Source organism: Hyalella azteca, unplaced genomic scaffold (genome assembly GCF_000764305.2).
Source record: "Hyalella azteca isolate HAZT.00-mixed unplaced genomic scaffold, Hazt_2.0.2 contig710, whole genome shotgun sequence".
Classification (NCBI taxonomy): Eukaryota; Metazoa; Arthropoda; class Malacostraca; order Amphipoda; family Hyalellidae; genus Hyalella; species Hyalella azteca.
This window is the reverse complement of record NW_025931047.1, coordinates 105,229-117,163: the sequence shown is the minus strand read 5'-3', so window position 1 is coordinate 117,163 and position 11,935 is coordinate 105,229. Positions and strand designations below refer to the sequence as shown.

The 11,935-nt window shown below is 39.6% G+C and overlaps 1 protein-coding gene across 1 annotated transcript; it reads right to left on the bottom strand.

Moving 5' to 3' along the window:
- Positions 1–1,274: 1,274 nt before the first annotated feature.
- Positions 1,275–10,704, bottom strand: LOC108675642 (F-box/LRR-repeat protein 20). Its single transcript, XM_018163671.2, has 11 exons — positions 10,641–10,704; positions 10,011–10,194; positions 8,993–9,165; positions 8,198–8,320; positions 7,663–7,766; positions 5,707–5,839; positions 4,885–5,016; positions 3,717–3,918; positions 3,189–3,316; positions 2,483–2,620; positions 1,275–2,037 (listed from the first exon to the last, which is right to left on the bottom strand). Exons 2-11 carry the CDS (start codon positions 10,171–10,173, stop codon positions 1,816–1,818), a joined length of 1,518 nt encoding a protein of 505 aa, XP_018019160.1. The 5' UTR covers positions 10,174–10,194; positions 10,641–10,704; the 3' UTR covers positions 1,275–1,815.
- Between the last annotated feature and the right edge of the window lie 1,231 nt (positions 10,705–11,935).

Sequence of the window (11,935 nt, the reverse complement as noted above, 5' to 3'; positions counted from 1 at the left end):
AAGTAAGTGTGAATAATTTTCTTGCGCAGACGCGCCTGAAGGTAACATAGCGATTTTCAATCTCGAAATTTTTTTAAAACTAACAACTCCGATGCATTGAAAATTTTTTCTAATAAGAAACTCGAAATACAAGCACAGTAATATCAACTAAAGTCGTAGCATTTAAACCTTTTTCTAACATAGTCCAATTGTATTCTGCGCAAGTGACTTTATATATAACGTCAGCTTGCAACGCCACCATCTCAAGCGTGTGTGTGATTTCTCTCCGATTGAAAAATAGCGCTCATATAAAAATGAAACATAAGATCCAATTGGCTATTCGACGCTTATAAGCAGCAGACAGCTTTTATTATTTCAATTTGAATTTTGATACCCCGTTTTATACCCCGTTTTATACCTCGTTTTATACTACAAATTTATATCACGTTAAATACCACTTTTTAATTACTACTCTGTGCCGTTGCGTTACTTTTATATTGAATACAAGGTTAGCATCGTTAAAATTATTCATAAGGTTCGTATTTGCGTAACAATTTTCTTCAATTATGCATAACATACTGCATACAGTTTCTCAGGTCGTCATATATAACGAGACTCGTATCCAGCAAAATGTATATTAATTCTTCGTGTTAATAAGTATTACATAGACCGGCAATTTCATCGTATTGATGAATCTAATGATTGACTTCCACAACTCAATTACAACAATAAGGTGAACCTATTTTCATATTCATTTTCAGGCTGCGCTTGAAAAATAAGTAAGTCTTTGTCCAAATAACGATAGGCTTCTTTTTAGCGCATTTTCTCATTTATGGAAAAAATGCACTATTGTGCTCTGTCCGTCCGTCTGTCTGTCCGTCCGTTCGTGACCTCAATTTTCGTCGACGAGAAAATGCGCTCTCTGTCACTCACTGCTGTAAGTACTGAGTTATATTTTTCTAGTGTGTGTAATTTAAACCCAGTTTTTTTCGGTCAAAAAGCGTGTCGGTTTGACCGGTCAAAGTAAATATCTATTTAGACAATTTGACACATTAATTTTTCATAGTGCGGACTATACAGTGAACCCGAAATTACGATTATTTAACTATATGAATAAATAATATTCGCATCCAGTATTTGAACATTCGTAAATGAAAGTTTTTAATATAAAAATAGAACACAATGATTTCATCTTTTGAACCCCCCACCCCCTCAAAAATCTGTGAGGCATGAAGTGACAAAACATGGTATTATAAAAATTTTATTCATCAACAAAATTAAGAAATGTATCGCAGCTAGCGATGTTAATAAGAATTCGTTTGTGAGGAAATTTATCTAATGTAGTAACGGAATAATAATACAGTTATTAATTGATATTAGAGATTTAGAGATTGATTGATTGTTTAGAAATTGAGTGGCATCAGAATAGCTGATGCCTTAAAAAATACATTTTTTGTGCCTTTTAAAGTCAATGATGGCTTGTAACACAAGAAAGGTAATTATTGTAATATTTTTGTGCCTTTTAAAGGCCAATGATTGCTAGAACGGTAAAATAAGAAACCGCTGAAAATGTAGCCAATGTTAAAGAAAATATAGAATTAACGAAAAAAAGAGTACCACAGCACTTGCTTTACTAAGACGAAGCATTCCAAGTCATGAAATACAGCTCATCTGGTAACACCGCGCTTCTGGCAACGTCACGCATCTTGAAACATCACGCATCTGGCATCACCGCGCATCTGGCAACACCGCGCATCTGGCAACTCCGCGCATCTGGCAGCATCGCGCACCTGGCAACACACTCATGTGACACACTGGACAGACGGCAACCACAGATCACCCCTCCCAGGCGTACCACTCAAAGTAGACATCCATGTTGCCTGTTTTAATCATACTTAGGATGTTTATTTCATGTGACTTGTGTATGTTGAAGCAGTTCCAGACGCGCAACATGTTCAACTTGTTCTCCTGAGTCAGCAGGAACTCGAGGGTTGATGACGTCACGTTGGGACACGTGTCCAGCGTCAGGCGCGTCAGCTCCTGCATCGGGTTGCTCGTCTGACACACATAAGGCAACAAGTGAGTCAGCCCGACAATAGTAGAATAATGATGATTACGTTGGTATTATAATTACTAATGAGTAATTGTTGGAATCTCGAAAATGATTATTTCAATGATTGACGATTGATAATGATGGTAATATTATTGAAATTTCAATTCACTATTTCGTAATGGGACAGAAATTGTTTAAGAATCGAAAGGTAAGAAGAATGCAAAATAGTTAATTTATTTCAAAATAGAGAAATGTCTTCATAAAATTTTATTTATATAAAACAGATAAATGCTATGGAATATGATTAGCAGGGCTAATGACTTCCATCATTATAACTGATGGTACTAATTTTTTAATTTAACACATGCTAATAATATCAAGCATGGCCGACGTGACCGACATAATATGACCACCATGACTGACATGACTAACATGACATCATATCCTCACCAGCCAGATGGTCATGAGCTGGTCATGGCTGAGCTGGTCAGCGCCGCGCAGCAGCAAGTTGCGCAGTGCTGTGCAGTGCAGCAGCAGCAGCCGCAGCACCGCAGCACTGCAGCTGCTGTTGCGCAGCTCCGTCCATATCTGAAAGAAACAAATGAAAAAATAAACAACTAATGTGAAAATATTTTTAAGTGGAAAAAAGTTCATTCGATATTATAAGGTCCAGCTTCTGGATATTTCAAAATAGGGCTTGCAAAAATTCCGTTCTGCATGTAAATTTGAACGGATCTATCTTCCGGTGCTGTACTTATGTTTCAGCATATCAACTTTACTCGGGATGATGAATTTCAGGATGGTGCAGTTTGGGAGGGTGGCGTTTGAGATAATGGGCTTCGGGATGATGAGCTTTAGGTTGACAGGGTTCTGTGTGATGGGGTTCGGTATGATGGGGTTCGTGATGATGAGGTTCGGGAATACGAGATTGAAGAAAACTAGATTTCGAGAAATTACGTCTTCAAATTTGATGCTTAATCCATTCAGACCAGCAGCAGGCTGAGTTGCTAGCAAAAATTTGGCAAACAGTTAAAATTTTCACAATAGTTCCACTATAAATTAATTTAGCGCATATAATATTTCAGCACATAATCGCATTTAAATAACAAATAAAAATCTATATACACTTACTCAAGAATTAAGCATATAATATCACCTCTAAAGCCTGCAGACGTTCGAAGGGCTTGCCGCCGCTGGCTGAAGCCGTGGCCAGCGCCACAGGTTCGAACACCGCGACGTTGCTCAGTGCCAGGTTCTCGATGTTGGGGCACGCTGCCCCTATCACTTCCCCCCTCATTGAGGGCCCCCCCCACTTCCCCCGCCCCCCAGTCAATGGGAGGTGGCTGGGGGGGGGTGGTGGTTGGGCCAATGTGGCTGAGGGGAGCTAAGGGATGTAATACACTATGTGGTGTGGGGAACTAGGGGCTGTTGCAAACTAGGTACAGATTTCATCTAAAGATCTATTAAATCTCTCGAGCTATTGATACTCCTCGCCCGAGGTTGTCAACAAGAAGGCATGCTTGGCTCCTATTATAGCATTGAATTATTCATCAGGGAAGTCAACATTACGCAGTATTTCTCTCAATAAGATTCACCCTCCATGCTAAAACGACTCAACATGAATATTAACTGGAAAAAACGTAACTCAAACTTGAGCTATATCATGTACGCTTAAAGGGCTCACCATTCAAGTCAACGTAGGTGAATGTTGCCAGCAGAAGGGAGGTGAGTTGACTGCCTCTGACACACAAAAGTGGCACAATTGACTCGCAGAATCCCACTGACTCATCAGCCGTGTTGGTGATACTCAGCTGAGTCAGTTGACTCAGAGAGGAGATTGTGAGAAGCGTGCTCTGACTCACCACGCAGCTCGACAACGTCAGAGACTGAAAATAATTAGCAGTCGGGGATACTGAAATAATCTTCAATACATTTTATTTATTCCATGCATGCCAATGTTTTAATATTATACGCATATATAAAAAGCCATATTATTTATTTAATATGTCAATCGTGTCCTACTTCCATCATTCAATAATGTATTTAATGCAAAATTTCTTTATGATAGAAATCAGAAGAAAACTGATTTGGAATCTTTTCACAAATTCTTTTTCTAATCGAATTAATGGAGTAAGACAATATAAAAAAATTCAAACCAAATGAGCATAAGTGCAAAAAATAGTTGCTTGACCCCAGAAATACGAGAGCCTTCTTAACAAAACAACCTCACGGTTAGATGCGGGCACACGGAGCAACAAACTTAACCCTCTACCGCCTGACACGAGTAACCGGAGCAATATGTCACGAGCCTACTTCCCAAAAAGGATACGTTCTAGTGAGCACAAAATGACTTGCACTGATGGTTGCCGCCACGTACAACTTTAAAATGTTCTCTGTTGCGTACAAACGTCCTCAGGTGATGTTATTATAGAAATTACACGTACAGACGGAAAAGTTTACGTCTAATTTGATTAAGTTGAAAAGTTATGTTCCCAGAGAGGGACATTCGGCGGTATATAGAGGGTTAACGTACGTAAGACACGGTCCCAAGGCAACAATCTCACCGTAAGACACGGACACACGGCAACAATCTCACCGCAAGACACGGACACACGGCAACAATTTCACCGCAAGACACGGGCACACGGCAACAATTTCACCGCAAGACACGGGCACACGGCAACAATTTCACCGCAAGACACGGACACACGGCAACAATTTCACCGCAAGACACGGGCATCCGGCAACAATTTCACCGCAAGACACGGGCACACGGCAACAATTTCACCGCAAGACACGGACACACGGCAACAATTTCATCACAAGACACGGGCATCCGGCAACAATCTCACCGTAAGACACGGGCACACGGCAACAATAGTGTCCATGGCGACATCTGTCACCAGTACGCCGGTTGCCGTGAGGCTCGTGATGGCGTAGCTGAGTTCGTCCGCCCAGTCGTAGCCATGGTTCACGTCGAACGCCTGCGTTAACGACTTCGACTTAGGGCTGTTCATGCTGTTATTGCTTAATGAGATGAAAACATGTGACAGTTATTGCTTAGTAAAAGACCAACAAGTGATTTTTTTGCTTAATGAGATGCAAGCAGGTGATAGTTAGTGCTTAATGAGATGCCAACAAGTGAAAGTTATTACTTAATGATTTTCAAACAAGTGATATTTATTACTAATTGAGATGCCAACAAGTGATATATTTGCTTAATGAGATGCAAGCAAGTGATGGTTATTGCTTAATAAGAAGCAAACAAGTGATAGGTAGTACTTAATGAGATGCAAACAAGTGAAAGTTATTGCTTCATGAGATGCAAGCAAGTGATAGTTATTAAATAATGAGATGCCAACAAGTAATGGTTATTAATTAATGAGATGTCAAAAAGTCATAATTCATATCCAATGAGATTTCATGGTTATTATCACATTTTTACTGTGACAGCTGCAACTATGCTGGCTGCCGTATTTTCCGTCTGTGTAACAATGATAAATTTCTGACAGTCCAATATTTCTCTCACTGAAACCAAACTACAATGAAAATTTCGTAATACTTAGGCAGCAAGTTCGAGATGCCATTATTCTAGATATTTAGCAAGAGTTTATTCAATGCCCATGCTATTTTTCTAAACACTAAGCAATAGTCAACGCAACAACCAGGCATACCAGCAGGTTGTTCTCATGCTCGACGTGTTGCAGTGCAGGCTGCAGCAGCAGGCCAGCGCGCACCCCTCCCGGCGACACCTCGCAGCCCGTCAGGTTCACGCGCGTCACCCGCCCGCACGTCTTCACCTTGTGGCTGCCGTGGGTAGGAACCTTCTCAGTGGTGTCACCAGGGGTAATTTAGAGTTCCCCCTTTAAATACTATTAAGATTTTAATAACTATATAACTTTAAATACTATTTATGAACCTTCTCATAAGTGGTGTCGCCAGGGACAGTTTAGAGGGCCTTCAGTTCCCTCTTTAAATGCTATTAAGATCCTAATAACTATAATATGCCGTGTGTAGGAACCTTCTCCGTGGTGTCGCCAGGGACAATTTAGAGGAACTACAGTTCCCCTTTTAAATACTATTAAGATCTCAATAACTATATAATGCTATGTGTATGAACCTTCTCAGTGGTTTCACCAGGGACAATTTAGAGGAGCTTCAGCTCCTCCTTTAAATACTATTAAGATTTTAATAAATAATAATAACTATATAACTTTAAATACTATTAAGATTATACGTTATTTTTTATTATTATATGCACTCATGTTGTTGTTCAAACGAACAATCCGACAAATTCTACGTTATGTGGCCAGAATTAAATTTTTTTCATGTCGTTGTTAACTTGAATATGATCATGAATCGAATGAGGCTTAGGTTCACCTTTGCTTAAAAGGTAGTAATGCTCCTGGTTCTGCGTCAATTATAATTGAAAATCTCGAATTTATCAACAATAATAAATAAGAATCGTAAAAATATCTATCGACATAGTGAATATGTTCGAATTTAAAGCTGCGAACACCATAGTTACGTAATATATTTGACGTTATAAATTATTTCAAAAAGTGTGGCAATCATTCGATCTCATTTATGCAGGTTAAAGATTGCATCCTTTACTCGCAGTAATAATGTTTTTTTCAAATAATAATGTTTTTTTTAATTTTTGAAAAGTTATGTATGTGGAACAACGTAGAGACTCAGATAAAATATGATATTACGAGTGGGCTTCTGCGTACCGATAAAATGCGCACTATCTATTACTACACGAAAATACACCAGAACTACTAATATAAAAATTAATTTTATGGAATCGATGCGAGAAGTATCGCCTCGAGAGTCCATCTTAATCGTTTATTGGAAGAACCTAAAATATGACTAAACACCGCCGTATATATAGCGTTGTCATGGCAACTGATGATGACCCCGGTGACCCCGTCGCTGATTACCTGTACACAAATAAATGAGTGCAACTTTGCTTTGTCAGGATAGCGACTTAATTTTGCCCCTTTGTGGGTCATTCTGACCAAATTTGGTCCAGAAAAAGGCGTATCAATGCTACGACCGCTTTCTACTCGCGTGGTGTTTAAGAAAGTGTGTAATTTTTTAGATAATATGATTCACATATTTTTCTAAATGTGTCTTGTCAGGCACGATACCGAATAAGTAACTCTAGTCCAACAATTGGTTAATATTTTCCGTTGGTATTCCTACCTACAGAGTAAATTTATTAGGAGTAATTAATTAGGAATTAATAATTTTTATTAATTAAATAATTCATTCGAGTTAAATTGACCACCGCGCAAGATGTATGAGTGAATGACAGCTAATTCATTAAATGCATGAAATCCCGGCAGCGAAACTACGTCCCATTACGTTACGAAGATGAGAAGTTGAAACTTGGGTGGAGAATCGCAAAATTTTCAAAAATTGGGAACAGTCACAACCTGATTTTTTACGAACTTTCCTAGCTACCACATCCCCAGGCAACGCTCACTGACTGTCCCATCATGTCCCCAGCTCACTGACTGTCCCAGCAGGTCCCAGCTCACTGACTGTCCCAGCAGGTCCCCAATTCACTGACTGTCCCAGCAGGTCCCCAGCTCACTGACTGTCCCAGCAGGCCCCCAGCTCACTGACTGTCCCAGAAGAGCCTGCGCAGGGCGTTCTCTGACACGGGACAGCAGCTGACGTTGATGTCCCGCAGGAGGGGACAGTGACGCCCCACGCCTGACAGCACCTGCACCCACGGGCCCCGGGGGCAGCGTACGGGAGGAGACCCCAGACAAAAACACAGGTAACACAAAAGAAAATATACAAGTCCCATACATCCATGTAGCACAAAGTATACAGGTCCCCTACATCCATGCAGCATATAGAAAATCGTATGAGCTTCAACACACGTAGAACTGAACGAAGAATGAACAACAATGGTTAATTAAAATAGGAGTCAAATCTTAAATTTACAGATAAAATATATTAAATGTATTTCACAATTTTATGTGATAAAAATATAAAATACCAAGGATATATGGGAACAGGCGAAATGAATATTTCGTTGTGGGTGTTTAAACGAGGAGAGGAAGCTTGTGGAAGGTATGAGTTTTACCTTCAATGATACATTCACAATATTTCAGAATAATAATTATTCTAACCAATACAGTTACTAACGGTGTCGTCCGCTTCTGTGTGGGCGAGGTTGAGGTGGGTGAGGTGGGTGAGGTTGGGGGTGAGGCTCAGTAGGATGTTCGGCTCAATGTTGCGCAGGTACGAGATGTTCAGCACCCGCAGTGCCTGCGCAACATGCAACATTATATGTACAACATTTTTAAATTAAATTGTGGTGCGGTTTTTACCGCACTGGCCACAGCAATTCATAATGATCCAGGGATCCATAGATTCGATTAGACAAAATTAATGGGTTATTTTGACAAAATATGACACACCTTCTTACCCACAGCCCGAGCAGGGAGTGGACATAAACTGGGTTAGGATTCCAGTTCAGAGGCTCCACTCAAAAACGACGTACAACGACGCACTGCGCCGAGTTTGAACGGAGTCCAGAGCTGGCAGCAGTATTCAAGGATCGGTATTACAAGGGCTCCGATGAGTGTGATCATCGGTTCCGCTTCTCTCGTTCTGAGCGTCCGCCGGATACACCCCATCTGTTGTCTACCTTTTGCGGTTATTGCCGTTACATGAGCACCAAAATTGATCTGAGTATTCATCAACACTCCTAGATCGCGAACGATTTGCTTCTCTTCTATTTCAGAGTTGTCAGGTGCTAGGTAGCGGTGATCCATTTCAGCTCTTCCGGTTCCTCTGTACCTCAGAACCTCAAACTTGGTCCCTTTGAACTGCATGTTGTTCACTTGGGCCCAGTCATATATTGCAGAGAGGTCTTCTTACAACCTCTCGCAGTCCCTCCTGTCTGTGATGGTCATTAGTATCCTGGTGTCTACTCACCGTGCAGCGTTCGTGCAGCAGCTGCAGTGCCACATGAACGTCTCCTGACCCGAACGTGAGGTGCAGCTGCAGCAGCTGCGGCTGCAGCAGCATGTGCAGATGCCGCGTCTGCACGTGTCGCACGCGCGGTGACGTGTGCAGAGCGTGCAGAGCGCCCTCCAGCACCCGGGACGCTGCACGCCAGGGGATAACGTCATAATAATTTGTTTAATACAGAATAAATATAAACCATCATTGCAGGAAAACTAAAAAAAATTATAGGTAAGAAAATAAAAAATACTTCGCATTGAATTAAATAAATACTGGATGGGGACAAATTTATTGGTCCTGTTACGCACGTATTTTCTATCAAAAATTTAAAAAAAATTGCAAGGCTCTCTGCAATGAAAAGTTGCAGCTCAAATGAAACCGTTGTTTATTTTACATTAATTTCGTGAAAATAAGTACCGCTATTGTTTTCTTTTAATTTCGTGAAAATAAGTCATTAACATTAATAAAGTAGAAACGAAAAAATCGCATTTTGACACCTAAAAACACTTCTCTTGACTCGAAACCACTTCCATCTTCTTCAGGACCACTTCACGTACCTAAGACACACAAATATCTTAATTACTTCTTTGTAATCTCGCTCAAACAAAGTTTTTCCACGTACAATAAGCGACCAGAACCCCATAAACGCTGCCGGGGTGACCCAGTGGTACCAAGATTGTAGCCGTGAGTTGCGAGTTCGAGACCGCAACAAGCTGTATATATTCTGCGATAGCAAGAATCGGCGACAGGCCTCCGGCCCAAAAAACGCTGAAACCGCTATTATTATTATTGTTATTATTACTATTATTATTATTGTTTTATTATGTTTATTATTATTATCATTATTATTAGTATTATTATTATTGTTATTATTATTATAATCATTGTTGTTATAATTATTATTATTATCATTGATATTATTATTATTATTATTATCATTATTATTATTATTATTATCATTATTATTATTATTACTCAAGCTACGCACGGCAGCGTGTGAACGGTCCAGGGTAGGTGCGGTACGTGTCATCCTCGAGTATCTGCGCCATCTGCTTCCTGTCGCGTATCCCGTAGCACAGATACTCGAAGTGGTGCGCTATGGCGTACAGACTGGTACTGAACAGCGTACCGGGCTGGTGCAGCTGCGGCATAGCTGCTCGTACCAGACGTATCTGCGTGTAGAGCAGTTATCATGTGTCACAGAGTATCTAGGTACACCAGCGTATCTAGGTACACCAGCGTATCTAGATACACCAGCGTATCTATGATACACCAGCGAATCTATGATACACCAGCGAATCTATGATACACCAGCGCATCTATGATACACCAGCGAATCTATGATACACCAGCGCATCTATGATACACCAGCGTATCTATGATACACCAGCGTATCAAGATATACCAGCGTGTCAAGATATACCAGCGTGTCACGATGGTGCTAATAAACATCAACAAGTTATTTGTGACAACGTACAGGGCTTGCGTGTAACAACAGAGAAGTACAATCTTATATATAAATTTTGTATATTTTTAATTTTTCTTAATTCTACACAATTCTTCTCAAAAGTGGTTCAGAACAAAATTAACACAGCTTCAGTTGTACACGTGTACTCACCTATACGTCGCTAAAACATACACGAAAACAACAAAATTGTTTATGATTGTTAATAAGAATATATAATAAAACTATTGAACTCTTTGCTAGTGACTTATAATAATTAATGAATGGAAGCAGTGTAAGTTTGATGATATTTTATAATTTTTTTCATTTGAAATAGAGAATCCTTATGCAAAATTACACGATAATCAACCAATATATTCAAGCGAACATACACCCCTGACGACGGCTAGACGCGCACTGAGGAGGGAACCACTTGCCAAGTCCGAGAAAGACTCGAGGGCGCTAAGGCGTGTGGCACAAATAATCAATAATTAAACGTCAGGCGCCACAGATACAGTGGCACTTGATGTCGAAGAAGAGTCATTGCTGCATTATGTGTTTCTAATTTTCTACCTTTTTTGTCAGCTGCCAGTTGGACTTTCCATTCGACTTTTCATTTGTCCTTTCATTTGTACTTTACATTAGGACTTTCTTTGCATTTGGACTTTTCATTTGAACTTTGCATTGGACTTTTCATTTGACCTTTCATTTGGACTCTTCATTTTGACTTTACATTTAAACTTTTCTTTTGACTTTCCATTTTTACTTTTCATTTGTCCTTTCATCTGGACTTTTCATTTCGACTGATCATTTAACTTTTCATTTGGACTTTTCATTTGACTTCTCATTTGGACTTTTCATTTGACTTTTCATTAGACTTTTCATTTAAACTTTTTTTGGACTTCTCATTTAGACTTTTCATTTGGCTTTTCATTTAGCCTTTTTATTTGAACTTTTCATTTTGACTTTTAATTTGGACTTTTCATTTAAACTATTCCTTTAACTTTACATTTGTACTTTTCATTTAGACTTTCCGTTTAGACTTTTCATTTGACTTTCCATTTGACTTTTCATTTGTCCTTTCATTTGGACTTTTCATTTAGACTTTTAATTTAGGCTCTTCATTTGGACTTTTCATTTAGACTTTTCATTTGGACTTTTCATTTGGTCTATTCATTTAGACTTTTCATTCGGACTTTTCATTTGGAATTTGCACTTGGACATTTGGTGTATTCTTTTTCATTTGGTGTATTCTTTTGAACTTCACATTCGGAATTTGTGGCTTCTAACGATCTGAAAACAAATTTCGTCTAAGTCAGTAGTGGCCGTGGTATTAGTAGGCTTGTGGTATTAGTAGTGGCCGACGGCTTCAGAATACCACAACTGAAGCAGCGGGTCGGTGGTTCAAAACCCGCAACTTTTTGAAAAAATTTTGATTGAAATCGGCCAAGTGGTTGAACATCGGTGAC

Bases quoted from the DNA above. Each gene is read 5' to 3' on its own strand.
- LOC108675642 (XM_018163671.2), bottom strand. From the start codon at position 10,173: ATGCCGCAGCTGCACCAGCCCGGTACGCTGTTCAGTACCAGTCTGTAC. The intron at 7,767-8,197 runs GTTAGTAACTGT...CCGTGGGTGCAG, and splicing joins ACACAGAAGCGGACGACACC to GTGCTGTCAGGCGTGGGGCG. The intron at 2,621-3,188 runs GTGATATTATAT...TGTTTCTTTCAG, and splicing joins AACGTCTGCAGGCTTTAGAG to ATATGGACGGAGCTGCGCAA.